Raw genomic sequence first — 15640 nt, 5'->3', positions numbered from 1 at the left:
GTTACTCCCGTGCGTCCTGACCGGAATACTCATCTGCTGGGAATACACCCTGGTCCCATGGACAACCGGAGTCCACGTCGATTTTGGAGTGTGGGCTGCCCCCAAGGGATGTGGGCTGTCCTCCTCGCATGGGGTGGGGGGGAGGGAGAGTCAGAGGGGGTGAGGCAAAGGAAGGGGGGAGAGGTGGACTGAGAACGGGGGGATCGGGGCAGCCCAGTGTCTGTGGGGGTGGGTCAGGTTGAACATGTACTGACCGCTTCCATTGCCTCTGCAGACCCCTCGCAGAACGATGATCGTTTCACTTATGGTGAGTCTCCGTCTCTGTGGGAATGGGCTGTGGGTGGGTCGGATCAAACTCGAGGCGAGTGGGCTGGGTGTGGGGGAAGGGATCGGCGGGCCATACACCGTGGGAGGGGTGGTGACATTGCAGTCATGGATAGGGGTGATGGGGGGGGGTTCTCATCTCACAACTTACCCTTCCCCTCCCCCTCTAACCCACAGCCCCCCTTTTACCCCCTCTCCAATCCCTCCTCCCCCCCTCCCTCCTTCCCCACCTCTCCTTCCCCCTCCCCTCCTTCCCCCTTTCCCTCTCCCTTCCCCCCTCTCCCTCCTTCCCCTCTGCCCTTTCCCACCTTCCCCCTCCCCCCCCGCTCCTCCCACCCCAGGACGGAGAGGAGGGGTGAACGTCACTGTTGCCGCTGACTGTTTGCTCTGCACCGACAGATTACTACCAGCTGCGGGTGATCGGGCTGGTGGCCGCCGCTGTGCTCTGCGCCATCGGCATCGTCATACTGCTGGGTAAGGCCGCTGGAACGGCTGGGGCCATCCCCCTAGGGTCGGAGGGGCAGGCTGGGGCGGGGGTCTACACATGCTTGGCCAGTGCGTTCCCTGGCAGGCTTTGCTGTGGGGATGGGGGGGGAGTAATCGCTGGGCTGGGGGGAAAGAGACTTTCACTCGACCCTGTAACTGGAGCAGGCCTATCTTATCCTCCTTATTCACGGTCCCAGCCTTTCTTCACCTCATCCGCAATCTTCCTCCCCACCCCACACCCCTCACTGCAGAGATCCAGACACCCTTTGTCGCTGTCACACAGAAACAGACGTGGGTGAAACACAATCAGTTGTAAATTCCAGAGCGTCCGTTTTCTCCGAGTCGAGCCTCCTCAACAATAACTCCTTGTTCACATCTGATGTGAAACAATGGTGAAGTCCTCGCCCTATGGCAGGCTCGGACAGCTGAGGGCCGGGGCTCAGGGCATACAGACATGCTCAGGGGGTTAGGGGATGGAGTGATCGCAGAGGGGCAGAAGGGTGAAGGGATCAGAGCGGGTTACAGATGAAAAGGGGGTGTACGGGCAGGAATATTCACAGAGACAGGGAGGGGTGTAGGGGCAGGAATATTCACAGAGACAGGGAGGGGTGTAGGGGCAGGAATGTTCACAGAGACAGGGAGCGGTGTAGGGGCAGGAATGTTCACAGAGACAGGGAGGGGTGTAGGGGCAGGAATATTCACAGACAGGGAGGGGTGTAGGGGCAGGAATATTCACAGACAGGGAGGGGTGTAGGGGCAGGAATGTTCACAGAGACAGGGAGGGGTGTAGGGGCAGGAATATTCACAGACAGGGAGGGGTGTAGGGGCAGGAATATTCACAGACAGGGAGGGGTGTAGGGGCAGGAATGTTCACAGAGACAGGGAGGGGTGTAGGGGCAGGAATATTCAGAGTCGGGGAGAGGTGTAGGGGCAGGAATATTCACAGAGACGGAGGGGTGTAGGGGCAGGAATATTCAGAGACAGGGAGGGGTGTAGGGGCAGGAATATTCACAGACAGGGAGGGGTGTAGGGGCAGGAATATTCACAGAGACAGGGAGGGGTGTAGGGGCAGGAATATTCACAGACAGGGAGGGATGTAGGGGCAGGAATATTCACAGACAGGGAGGGGTGTAGGGGCAGGAATATTCACAGAGACAGGGAGGGGTGTAGGGGCAGGAATATTCACAGACAGGGAGGGGTGTAGGGGCAGGAATATTCACAGAGTCGGGGAGGGGTGTAGGGGCAGGAATATTCACAGAGACGGGGATGGGTGTAGGGGCAGGAATATTCACAGAGACGGGGATAGGTGTAGGGGCAGGAATATTCACATAGACAGGGAGGGGTGTAGGGGCAGGAATATTCACAGTCAGGGATGGGTGTAGGGGCAGTAATATTCACAAAGTCGGGGAGGGGTGTAGGGGCAGGAATGTTCACAGAGACAGGGAGGGGTGTAGGGGCAGGAATGTTCACAGAGACGGGGTGTGTAGGGGCAGGAATATTCACAGACAGGGAGGGGTGTAGGGGCAGGAATATTCACAGAGACAGGGAGGGGTGTAGGGGCAGGAATAATCACAGAGACAGGGAGGGGTGTAGGGGCAGGAATGTTCACAGAGACGGGGGGTTGTAGGGGCAGGGATATTCACAGAGACAGGGAGGGGTGTAGGGGCAGGAATATTCACAGACAGGGAGGGGTGTAGGGGCAGGAATATTCACAGAGACAGGGAGGGGTGTAGGGGCAGGAATATTCACAGACAGGGAGGGGTGTAGGGGCAGGAATATTCACAGACAGGGAGGGGTGTAGGGGCAGGAATATTCACAGAGACAGGGAGGGGTGTAGGGGCAGGAATATTCACAGACAGGGAGGGGTGTAGGGGCAGGAATATTCACAGAGTCGGGGAGGGGTGTAGGGGCAGGAATATTCACAGAGACGGGGATGGGTGTAGGGGCAGGAATATTCACAGAGACGGGGATAGGTGTAGGGGCAGGAATATTCACATAGACAGGGAGGGGTGTAGGGGCAGGAATATTCACAGTCAGGGATGGGTGTAGGGGCAGTAATATTCACAAAGTCGGGGAGGGGTGTAGGGGCAGGAATGTTCACAGAGACAGGGAGGGGTGTAGGGGCAGGAATGTTCACAGAGACGGGGTGTGTAGGGGCAGGAATATTCACAGACAGGGAGGGGTGTAGGGGCAGGAATATTCACAGACAGGGAGGGGTGTAGGGGCAGGAATATTCACAGAGACAGGGAGGGGTGTAGGGGCAGGAATAATCACAGAGACAGGGAGGGGTGTAGGGGCAGGAATGTTCACAGAGACGGGGGGTTGTAGGGGCAGGGATATTCACAGAGACAGGGAGGGGTGTAGGGGCAGGAATATTCACAGAGACAGGGAGGGGTGTAGGGGCAGGAATATTCATAGAGACAGGGAGGGGTGTAGGGGCAGAAATATTCACAGAGACAGGGAGGGGTGTAGGGGCAGGAATAATCACAGAGACAGGGAGGAGTGTAGGGGCAGGAATGTTCACAGAGACAGGGAGGGGTGTAGGGGCAGGAATATTCACAGACAGGGAGGTTGTAGGGGCAGGAGGGTGTCACAGATGGAGAGGGTTACCCCAACAATGTCAGAAGTGTGTGATGGGACAGTGTGGAGGGAACTTCACTCTGTGTCTGACCCCGGGAGTGTGTGATGGGATGGTGTCGGGGGAGCTTCAGTCTGTTCTAACCCTGGGAGCGAGTGATGGGATGGAGGGGAGGGAGCTTCACTGTGTGCCTGTCCCCGGGAGTGTGTTATAGGATGGTGTGGAGGGAGCTTCACTCTGTGTTTGACACCGGGAGTGTGTGATGGGACAGTGTGGAGGGAGCTTCACTCTGTGTCTGACCCCGGGAGTGTGAGATGGGACAGTGTGGAGGGAGCTTCACTCTGTGTCTGACCCCGGGAGTGTGTGATGGGACGGTGTGGAGGGAGTGTTTTTCTTCTTTGAAACTCTGCAGTAATTTTGACTGAGTTGAGTTTGCTCAGTTAACTTTGCCCCTGACATGTTATCTTGATTTGATAACAATTTTATCTATGTTATATAGCTGGCAAGTGCAGATGCAAGTTCAACCAGAAGAAAAGGTAAGTGTGTTTATGTGTGTGAGAGAGTCCTTGCCCCCAGTGTGTGTGTTTTGTGTGTTTCTCTCTGTGTGTGTGTACGAGTGTGTGTTTGTTTCTCTCTGTGTGGTGTGTGTTTTTGTGTGTTTATGTGTTTCCGTGTATGTGTGTGTGTGTTTCTATGTGTGTGTACGAGTGTTTCTCTGTGTGTGTCTGTGTGTGTATGTGCGTGTTTGTGTATGTGTTTACTGTGTGTGTCTGTGTGTGAGTTTATGTGTGTTTTTGTGTGTGTGTGTGTGTGTGTGTGTGTGTGTGTGTGTGTGTATGTGTTTCTGTATGTGTGTGTGTAGGGTCTGTTTCTGTGCTGTATTGTCCTGTCCTGTGTTCCAAGTATTATCGTGCCCGGGATAGTAACTCACATTGTCTCCCCCTACTCTCCTCCCCTGCCCTCCCTCCCTCCATGTTCCCTCTCCTCCCTGCCCCCCCTCCCCTGCCAACCTCACACCATCTGTGCCCCCCCACCCCACTGCCTCTGTCCAGGAGCCGCTCAAACAGTGGAGTTCCAACAGCACAGCACCTCCTTCAATCAGGTAGGGGGCTGCACTGGGCGAGGGGGTGGGGGTGTGCTGTAGACAGGGGATCAGACAGAGGGTACGCCGTGCTTGGGTAACTCTGGGCGAGGGGGTGGGGGTGTGCTGTAGACAGGGGATCAGACAGAGGGTACGCCGTGCTTGGGTACCACTGGGCGAGGGGGTGGGGGTGTCCTGTAGACAGGGGATCAGACAGAGGGTACGCCGTGCTTGGGTAACTCTGGGCGAGGGGGTGGGGGTGTGCTGTAGACAGGGGATCAGACAGAGGGTACGCCGTGCTTGGGTAACTCTGGGCGAGGGGGTGGGGGTGTGCTGTAGACAGGGGATCAGACAGAGGGTACGCCGTGCTTGGGTAACTCTGGGCGAGGGGGTGGGGGTGTGCTGTAGACAGGGGATCAGACAGAGGGTACGCCGTGCTTGGGTAACTCTGGGCGAGGGGGTGGGGGTGTGCTGTAGACAGGGGATCAGACAGAGGGTACGCCGTGCTTGGGTAACTCTGGGCGAGGGGGTGGGGGTGTGCTGTAGACAGGGGATCAGACAGAGGGTACGCCGTGCTTGGGTAACTCTGGGCGAGGGGGTGGGGGTGTGCTGTAGACAGGGGATCAGACAGAGGGTACGCCGTGCTTGGGTAACTCTGGGCGAGGGGGTGGGGGTGTGCTGTAGACAGGGGATCAGACAGAGGGTACGCCGTGCTTGGGTAACTCTGGGCGAGGGGGTGGGGGTGTGCTGTAGACAGGGGATCAGACAGAGGGTACGCCGTGCTTGGGTAACTCTGGGCGAGGGGGTGGGGGTGTGCTGTAGACAGGGGATCAGACAGAGGGTACGCCGTGCTTGGGTAACTCTGGGCGAGGGGGTGGGGGTGTGCTGTAGACAGGGGATCAGACAGAGGGTACGCCGTGCTTGGGTAACTCTGGGCGAGGGGGTGGGAGTGTCCTGTAGACAGGAGATCTGAGAGAGGGTACGCCGTGCTTGGGTAACTCTGGGCGAGGGGGTGGGGGTGTGCTGTAGACAGGGGATCAGACAGAGGGTACGCCGTGCTTGGGTAACTCTGGGCGAGGGGGTGGGGGTGTGCTGTAGACAGGGGATCAGACAGAGGGTACGCCGTGCTTGGGTACCACTGGGCGAGGGGGTGGGGGTGTGCTGTAGACAGGGGATCAGACAGAGAGTACGCCGTGCTTGGGTAACTCTGGGCGAGGGGGTGGGGGTGTCCTGTAGACAGGGGATCAGACAGAGGGTACGCCGTGCTTGGGTAACTCTGGGCGAGGGGGTGGGGGTGTCCTGTAGACAGGGGATCAGACAGAGGGTACGCCGTGCTTGGGTAACTCTGGGCGAGGGGGTGGGGGTGTCCTGTAGACAGGGGATCAGACAGAGGGTACGCTGTGCTTGGGTACCACTGGGCCCTTGCCAGCCCTGGACACTGGCACATGGGTGGGTTTGTCTGTCAGCAAGAGTCTCGGCTACCCAGTGACGTCTACTCATAATCTGTTTATTGTTGGCACACGGGCTGAGCTACAGTGAAGCCCTTTTGTCTGTGTGCCATCCAGACAGATTATTCAGTACGTCGAGGTAGTAGAGAGGAAAGCTGAATGTGGAATAAAGTGTCGCAGTTACAGACAGAGTGCAGTGCAGGCAGACAATAAGGTGCAAGATAGATTGTGAGGTCAAGACTGTGTCTCAATCAATCCTATAACAGCCGGGTTGAAGCTGTCCTGGTGGTATGCGCTATCTTCTGCTCAATGGGACTGGGGAGAAGAGGGAATGTCCGGGGTTGGTTGGGGTCTTTGGTTGCCTTACCGAGAGGTCTAAACAGAGTCCATGGAGGGGAAGCTGGTTTCCGAACTCTCTACAGTTCCTTGCGGTCACATATCAAGCCATGATGTACCCAGATGGGATGTTTCCTGTGGTGCTTCTGTAAAAATTGGTGAGGGTCAATGGGGAAGTGCCTATTTCCTTCATCTACTGAGGAAATGTAATTGGTGAGCGTTCTTCCACATGGTTGGGCCTATTGGTGACACCTAGGGACTCGAAGCCCTCGTCCCTCTTGATCCCAGCACCGTTGTTACAGACGGGAGCGTGTGCACTGTTCTCATTCCTGAAGTCAATGGCCAACTCTTTTGAGGGAGAGGTTATGGTGACACTATGCCACTGGACCCTAAGCCACGCATCTAATTTTTGAATTTCTGTCTTCACAGGAGACGCAACTGAGTGTTAGAGCCACCCTGTATCTCCCACAGAGAGGACCAGAAGCACTTTCCCAGTGTGTACACGTTCTGTGTGTGTTACCTGTTTAAAATCAGTTCAGCTCCCAAGTGCCGTGCCCGTCAAAGTATCTAATCAGTCTTCCTGGGGTTGGGCAGAAATGTGTGACCCTGTGTTGCACAGGACTGCCCTGGTGTGTAGTGTCCCTGCACGCGTGTGTTGTAATCACTGTTTAGAAGCTGTCTGTACAATTTCCTATTTGCACTGTGGACATTTCTTATTTTAATAATCGTGATTAAAGACTGTAAATCTGTTTCAGCTTGTCTCTCCTGATATTGTTAAGGTTGGTGGTGTTTCTCGCCGTACAGCACTGTGAAATAGTAGTTAGTTGGTTCGGCTCATCACCCCTGCTGGGGCTCAGGCCGCTGATGGCAGCTCAGCACGGTCCTCTATCCTGGGCCAGTCTTTGAGGTTGTCCCCAAGTGCAACCCAACTTCTTGGGATCAGCTTCAAAGTTGCATCAGCAGGCGTTCTCTGGCCGGGCTCCCTGGGGCTTTTACACTCCGTGTACCAAGGCGGTGGTCCGGATGATAGAAGGTTGATCGTCCCCGTGGCTTCCACGGACTTGCGGCTTTCACCACACGTCTTCTAGTCATAGTCCTTCCTCTCACAGGGATGAAGTCCCTGGGTCTTTGGTTGGTGATTCTGGGTGGTTAGCTCTGGGATTTTATGGGATGGGGTTGTTAGCCTCATGCCCAGTCCTCCTCCCTTTTCTGGTGGACTAGAACTGTGAATGTTGCTTCTTTATTGCACGCGCATTTGTTTGTGTCAGTGTGGTGGGGGGTCCCAACCTGTTTGATGGTCAGCGTACGTGTGTGTGAAGAGAAAGATTGAGACGATGAGGGAGTCAGGGACAGAGAGCACAAGAGCAGAGTCCAGACTATGAGAGAGGAAATAAAAGTAAGCTATGTGTATGAGAGAGGTGTTAGTGTGTGAGTGTGTGTGTGTGAGAGAGAGAGAGAGTGTGTGTGAGAGACAGTGTGTGTGTGTGTGTGTGAGTGTGTGTGAGAGAGAGAGAGTGTGTGTGTGAGAGAGTGTGTGTGTGAGAGAGAGAGTGTGTGTGTGAGAGTGTGTGTGTGAGAGAGTGTGTGTGTGAGAGAGAGAGAGAGTGTGGGAGTGTGTGTGAGTGTGTGAGAGAGAGTGTGTGACAGTGTGTGTGTGTGTGTGTGTGTGAGAGAGAGAGTGTGTGTGAGAAAGAGTGAGAGAGTGTGAGAGTGAGTGTGTGTGTGAGAGTGAGTGTGTGTGAGAGAGTGTGAGTGAAAGAGTGTGTGTGTGAGAAAGAGTGTGTGAGAGAGAGAGAGTGTGAGAATGTGTGTGTGTGAGAGAGTGAGTATGTGTGAGAGAGAGTGAGGGAGTGTGTGTATGAGAGTGTATGTGAGAGAGTGAGTGACTCTGTGTGTGTGTGTGTGTGTGTGTGTGTGTGTGTGTGTGTATATATGAGAGAAAGCAGGCGACAGTATCTGTTGTATGTTAGGACAGTCCAGAGTCCACTCTAGTCTCTGGTACAGTACCGTGGAGACGGTCAACTTTGCTATAATCTACTGCGTACAATGCCTTATATGATGTATATCTACAGAAACTACTAGATGTATTAGCTTTCTGACTACGGAGTCAATTTCAACTGTTTGTGGCCTGTAGCAAGTAGTCTTGCACCAATTTAAACAGGCTGGGGCACCTAAAGGAGCACCAGCAAATTCTCCCACTAACAGCAGGCTTAGCCCATCAATAACAGCAAGCATAGTCCCTCAGTAAAAATGGTGATGGCATAAACGTGAAAATTTGTGTGCCTTTGTCTATCTACGTACTGTTACTCGTCAACTCTTGTTATAACCTGTCTCATCCACTCTGCCTTCCAAAACACCCCCAAGTGGTGGAAGAGTGTAACTGCAGTGTACCCACTGTAACAGCGCTGATGGTTTGACGTGGCTGGGATTGAATGTGGGAGGACAGGTTATATATGGTGGTGAGGAGAGACAGGGATTTGCAGAAACTTTGTACTGATCTCTATCACATTTTAAATTGCTGTACCCAATGTTTAATTCCTGTAATAGTGAATTAACAAAATAATCTTAAATGTTTTATGATTTATAATAAGTGATGCACTTGTATTTAACCTAATAAATGGGGATTGGCTAATAGTTTCCAAGTTTTTCATTAATTATGAATAACATTCTACAAAAATGCTCTCAAATGTGAGACAGGAACAGTGCACGGTGTTCCTGGTGTGGGTCTGACCCAGGAATATGGAGATTGTGCACCTCTTGTGCATGGAGTTCTTGGTGTGGACTGATTGAAGTTTTGCTCTGGGTTGACAGAACATTACAGATCTGCACTCCCTTGTCCCGGTGAAGCTCACACACTCTGGTGAGCTGAGGGATTAAAACAATAGTGTCTTCACGGTTATTTGTGCAACATAGATTCTAGTACAGTACAGTACTGGAACAGGACCTTCAACTCACCATGCATGCTGAAGTCCTCACATGCTTTTTAGTCTCACTTCTCCTATTTATTCCCAGTCCTGGTGAAGGGTCTCAGCCCAAAACACCAACCGCTTACCCCTTTCTGTAGGTGCTGCCTAGCCTGCTGAGTTTTGTGTGTGTTACTCGCATATCTCTTTTGAACGCTCCCACCTCATGTTAAGTGCATGCCTTCTAGCACTGGCCATTTCCAACCCGAGGAAGTCGTTGTTTCTACTGTATCTGTGCTTGTCATAAATAGTCAAACTTTCTTCAGGTCTCCCCTCAGCCTCCGCTGCTCCAGAGAAAACAACCCAAGTTTGTCCAGCCCCTCCTTCTAACTCACGCTCTCTAATCCAGCCAGAATCCTGGTGACCTCTTCTGCATCCTCTCCTATAAAGGGACAACCAGATCTGTAAGCAATGCTCAACCTAAGCTTTATAAAGCTGTAACTGACCAGCAAGGAGAATGCAGGTAATTAGATGGGTGATGAAGGTCAGTAATATGGAAGAGTTGAAGAGAGTGAGGAGAGAAAAGGAGTTGCTGAAGAATGTGCAGAAAAGGAAGCTGGAATATGCCGGGCACTTGTTAAGAGGTGGTGGATTGCAGAAATTGTTATTGGAAGGAATGATAGAAGGAAAGAGGGAAAGAGGAAGGCAGCGAACCACTTGGTACGATAATGTGAGGCAATGGACTGGGTTGGGTTATGCTGAAGCCAGAAAAAGAGCGCAAGATCGAGGAAGATGGAGGTGCATAGCTGCCAACCCCGGATTCGGGACAGCAACTACTGACTGACTGACCAGCACCAGTAATCTTTGTCCTGTCTGCGACCTTACTAACCCAACCAGACACCACCTCATTCAAGTCATTTAATAAAAACAGCAGAGGTCCCAGTACAGAACCCTGTGGAACGCCCCTGGTCTCAGACCTTTGGGAGGAATCAGTCCCATTGATCACAAACTTCTGTCCTCTGTGGACAATTGTGAAACCTTGTGGCCAAATCAGCAGGGATCCCTCAGTTCCCCTGAAAGTGTTTGCCAGAGTTGGAACCTGCCGATGTAAGTGAAGGCACCAACAAGCCAGACAGTCTCTTGTAAAAGAAACAGACTGATTACAGTTTTGGAAGATTATGGAGACAAGGTTATAATTACTGAGACACAAAACAGGAAAGTACACGTCACCTCTTGTGGTCCAGTTCTGAGGAGCAATTGGCATTCTCCCTCTGCCTCCTCCTCCGCTTTCCCCACTTTCCCCTCTTTCACTCCTCCTCTCCCTCCTCCTCCCCTTTCCCCTCCCCCTTTCTCCCCTTCTCCCGCTCCTCCTCCTCCTCCCCCGTCCCAATAGATTCTGTTCGGTACAGTATTAGACAATTCAACCCTGGGTAAAATATACTGGCTGTCTACTCTGTCCGTGCCTCTCCTAACTTTATAAACCTCTGTCAGGATCCCTCAACCTCTACTCCTCAGTCAGATGGTGGGTGTATGGGGAATGAAATGTCATTGGTGTCAGAGGGTCAGCATGGAGTAAGTGGGCAGAAGGGCCTGTTTCTGTGGAGAGTGGAGAAAGAGGGAGAGGAAGCTAACAGGATAGATTGGGTAGGCAACGAGAATCTTTATCCCAGGGTGGAAGTATCGATTAATAGAGGACAAGAATTTAAAGGGGGTTGGGGGGGGGGGAAGATATGCAGGGCATCCTGTTTTTTTCACACAGAGTGGCGGTGAGCAAAACTAACTGGCACAGTTTCAACGGGAGAGGGAGGAGATTTACGGAATCTGAGACATCACAGAGTGCACATGGGGTCTGGAATTTGTTGCCGGGGGATCTAGCGGAGACATGAACTCTCACAACGCTTAAGAGGCACTGGCGATGAGGAGGGAGATGGAACTGCTGCAGGCAAGTGGATTGTGTGAAACTTTAGACAGGTCATTCTTGAGTGCCAATGGCATTTCAGGAAGGCTGTGCGGGCTTTGGAGAGGGTGAGGAAGAGGTCCATCAGGGTATGTGTGTGTATATATCTCCCCATTTATAACCCTGAGATTTGTTTCCTTGTGGGCATTCACAGCAAATCCAGGGAACAACAGAATCGATGAAAGGCCACAGCCAACTGGGCAGACAGCCAATGTGCAAAGGACAGCAAACTGCAAATGCAAAAGACAAAAAAAACCAATAATAAATATCGAGAACTGTGAGACGAAGAGTCCTTGAAAGTGAGCCCATAGGTTGTGGGAACAGTTCAGTGATGGGGTGAGTGAAGTTATCCCCTCTGGTTCAAGAGCCTGATTTTTCGAGGGGCAATAACTGTTACTGAACCTTGTGGTTTTGGGTCCCGAAGTCTCTGGTACCTTCGTCCCGAGCGCATGGGTTTCAGAAGTGTTTTTTTTCACACAGAGAGGAGTGATGGAGGCAGAAATGATAAAGATGCTTAGAACATAGAACTGTAGAGACCCTTCAGCCAGTAGTTTTGTGCCGACTCCATGACCAATCTAACCCTTCTCTCCCGCACAACCTGCCATTTTCCTTCCATCCATGTGCCTATCTAAAAGCTTCTTAAACGTACCTGCCTTTGGCAGCACTGCACGACTCTCTGTGTGAAAAACCCAAGGGGCTCAGAGTCTGAGAAAGTTTTGGGGCCTGACAGATAGGTTCATGAACAGACAGAGAGGGACGACGCACAGGCAGCACCGTCATGACGGGTCGAATGGCCTGCCTCCGTGCTCTGCCCCTCTGCGTTCCAGGGGGAGCGCTTGGCGGGGATTGAGGAGTGGAGCAAGCTGCCAGGCCAGGAGCCATCCCTACATCATCCTGAAGTCCTATTGGGAAAAGCGAGGGGAGTGCGGGCACAGTTCCAACATTTATGAGACACTTGGACAGGTAGACGGATGGAAAGGATTATGGACTGGCGTCATGAAGCTGGAGAGGGTGCAGGGAAGATTCACGAGGATGTTACCAGGATTGGAGGGATTGAGTTATCAGGAGAGGCTGACCAGGCTGGGACTGTTTTTCCTGGAGTGAACGGGGCCGAGGGGTGACCTTGTAGAGGTTTATAAAACCATGAGGGGCAAAGATAAGGTGGATGGTCACAGACTTTATCCCCAGGGTAAGGGAGTCCGAAGCTCGAGGGCACAGGTTAAAGGTCAGAGGGTACAGATTAAAAGGGGCAATATTCTTCACCCAGAAGGTGGTTCATATGTGGAAAGGGCTGCCAGAGGCAGTGGCCGAGGTGGGTATTCTACATGAACAACATTCAAAAGACAGGTGCATGGATAAGAGCGATATCGACCCAATGCAGGCAAATCGGACCGGCTCGGATGGGCATCTTGGTCAGTATGGATCAGTTGGGCTGAAGGGCCTGTTTCCTGGCAGTGTAAACTATATCCAGCAGCCACACCCACCAGACTGGACGTAGATCTCTCAGCCGCTTGTCGCTTCTGTGGGCTGGAAGGGAGCGTGTGCCATATGTACATGGAGTCTGGGAGTCTGAGTATACCCAACATGCAGAGTATCAGACACGCAGCATACCCGACACGCAGCGTACCCGACACACATAGTATCTGACACAGAGTACCCAACATAGAGCACCCGACACATAGTACCTGACAGAGAGTGCCCGACACGCAGAGTACCCGACACAGTGAGTACCCGACGCACAATGTACCCGACACGCAGAGTACCCGACACACAGTGCGCCTGACACAGAGTACCTGACCGACACAGTACCTGACATACAGAGTACTGTACCGGTGTTTATGCAGTTTTTGTTAGGTACACTCGACGTGGACGAGTTCGGCTCATGGATCTCTTTCTGTGACCCTAGTGTGTACAGTGTTGGTCTCCTTATTGAAGGAATTGTGTGCTGGGAGAAGTTCGGAGAAGGTTCTTTTAGACCAGTTCCTAGAATGGGAGTGTAATTATATCAAAACAGGGAAATAAAAAAAAAACTGCAGATATTGGAAATTCGAAATTGGATTGGTTCATTAACCTCACACGTGCTGATGTCCAGTGAAAAACTTTCTTTTCGAGCGCCACTATACGGTTCATTTCATTACACCAGCCCATCGAGGTAGTGCAAGGGAACAATAACAGAATGCAGGTACTGAGAAAGTGCAGCGCAGGTTGCAGGGTCATACTGAGGAAGATCGAGAGGTCGAGAGTACTCTTCATTATACTGGGGGTCTGTTCTAGAGCAAGGCGGAATCTATTCTTCAGCCGGGAGGGGCGTGCTTTCAAGCTTTTGTATCCTCTGGCTGGTAGGAAACGGAAGACAAGGAAACGTCTGGGGTGGGTGGGGCCTTTGATTACGCTGGCTGCTTTACTACTGAGACAGTGGGAGCTGTAGACGGAGCGCACGGGGGGAGTTTGGTTTCTGCGATGTTTCTCGCGGAGCAAGTATCGTTCCACGTTCGGGTGCATGTGTTCCAGTGAGCATTGATCCCGGAGCCAGACACGAGACGCTGGAGCAACCCAGCAGACCAGCCGGCGTCTGTGGAGGGAAACCAACAGTCGATGTCTTGGCTGGAGACCCTTTACCCGGTCTCCTGTGCAGTATAGCCCCGTGACCCAAGGATACGGGGGAGAGAGGGGAAGCGTTAACACCAATGTCGAACTGAAGTTCATTGTCAGACTCTCAAGTCCGTGTGTGCACAGGTGCAGCGTCCCAGGCACACGGTATCAGAGACCCAACATTCACAAGAAGCACAAATTAGAAGGTATTTTATAAGGAAAAACAATTAAAACAAAATAAATGTCAATAACTTTTAGTGTAACGTGGTCAGTGTACTGAGGTCGTGACCAATCGGCTCACGGGCTGTTCAGGACTCGGCCCGGTGCTGCTCTACAGAGGCAATGATTCCACGTTCGTCCATCATTGACGTCGATGAGGACCTGCACACCACTGATGTGTCGAGACTAGCGCTTGATTTGGATTTATGTGAGGGAGAGTTGCGCAGTGTCAGCCTCACTCTCTCTGCCCAATTCCCATCTGTATCCAGCGGCAAGACAGAGTCTAGACGGCTGGAGATGGGACTAGGCGCAGTGGACGACCAGGACGTCTTCTGTGTCTTGTCCCGCTCCACGCGTTCCACGACACCGGCAGAGACTGCCTTCTTGACCGTTGGACCTTCCATTGGTCACGCCCGCTCAGTCCGCCGGAGTCTGTCTTCACATGCTGGGATAGGCAGTGACTGGGGTTGTGCTGGTTGGCTCAGGAACCAACTGGCTGAAGGAAAGTAACTGTTCCTGAAGCTGGTGTTGTGGGAGTTCAGGCTCCTGTATCTCCTGCCCAATGGGACCTGTGAGAAGAGTGCATGGCCCTGGATGGTGGGGATCTTTGGTGATGGGCGCCGCCTTACAGAAGCAGCACCTCCTGTAGATACTATTAATGGTGTCGAAGGATGTTCTGTGATGCATTGGGCTCAGTCCACTACTCTCTGCGGCTGGTTACGTTCCTGCACTTTTGAATTGCCGTACCAGACCGTGGTGCAGAGAGTCAGGACATTCTCAGCAGCGCATCTGTAGAAGTTTGTTAGAGCGTTCAATGACAAGGCGAACCTTCTCAACTTCCGAAGAAAGATGCTGACGTGTCTTCTTCTGATTGTGTCTGTTAGACCGGGTGGTCAATGACAAGACCCAATTCAGTGCTACAGAAACAAATTTAGGAGAGCCAGGGTTCTATCTATCTGTCACCCTGGATGAGGAGAGTCAGGGTTCTACCTATGTGTCACTCTGGTTTAGGAGAGTCAGGGTTCTATCTATCTGTCACTCTGGTTTAGGAGAGCCAGGGTTCTATCTATCTGTCACTCTGGTTTAGGAGAGCCAGGGTTCTATCTATGTGTCACTCTGGTTTAGGAGAGTCAGGGTTCTATCTATCTGTCACTCTGGTTTAGGAGAACCAGGGTTCTATCTATCTGTCACTCTGGTTTAGGAGAGCCAGGGTTCTATCTATCTGTCACTCTGGTTTAGGAGAACCAGGGTTCTATCTATCTGTCACTCTGGTTTAGGAGAGCCAGGGTTCTATCTATCTGTCACTCTGGTTTAGGAGAGTCAGGGTTCTATCTATCTGTCACTCTGGTTTAGGAGAGCCAGGGTTCTATCTATGTGTCACTCTGGTTTAGGAGAGTCAGGGTTCTATCTATCTGTCACTCTGGATTAGGAGAGCCAGGGTTCTATCTATCTGTCACTCTGGTTTAGGAGAGCCAGGGTTCTATCTATCTGTCACTCTGGTTTAGGAGAGCCAGGGTTCTATCTATCTGTCACTCTGGTTTAGGAGAGCCAGGGTCCCACACAACTGTTACCCTGATGCCAACACCTAGTCTTCCCTGTCCTGTCTCAGGTCTCTCCCTTCTGGACGGGACTCTGCTCTCCCCCCAGAGTAGGGATCGCGGGCAAGAAAACAGGTCAGACTGGCCAGCAGGAGCTAGGGGAGAGAAGCTGGCACAG

General features: G+C 52.4%; 1 protein-coding gene across 1 annotated transcript in view; it reads left to right on the top strand.

Moving 5' to 3' along the window:
• hpn (hepsin) overlaps positions 1 to 8887 on the top strand; it is a 95838-nt gene extending 86951 nt beyond the window's left edge. Inside the window, exons 14-18 of the mRNA XM_072266201.1 lie at positions 275 to 307; positions 724 to 798; positions 3888 to 3924; positions 4441 to 4490; positions 6683 to 8887. Coding sequence (XP_072122302.1) covers positions 275 to 307; positions 724 to 798; positions 3888 to 3924; positions 4441 to 4490; positions 6683 to 6702 — 215 coding nt within the window. The 3' untranslated portion in view covers positions 6703 to 8887. The remainder of the gene's footprint in view (positions 1 to 274; positions 308 to 723; positions 799 to 3887; positions 3925 to 4440; positions 4491 to 6682) is intronic.
• Positions 8888 to 15640: the final 6753 nt, after the last annotated feature.

The sequence above is a fragment of the Mobula birostris genome, chromosome 8 (assembly GCF_030028105.1).
Source record: "Mobula birostris isolate sMobBir1 chromosome 8, sMobBir1.hap1, whole genome shotgun sequence".
In the NCBI taxonomy this organism is placed as follows: domain Eukaryota; kingdom Metazoa; phylum Chordata; class Chondrichthyes; order Myliobatiformes; family Myliobatidae; genus Mobula; species Mobula birostris.
Note: the sequence above shows the minus strand (reverse complement) of the source record. Positions and strands in the feature narration are given on the sequence as shown.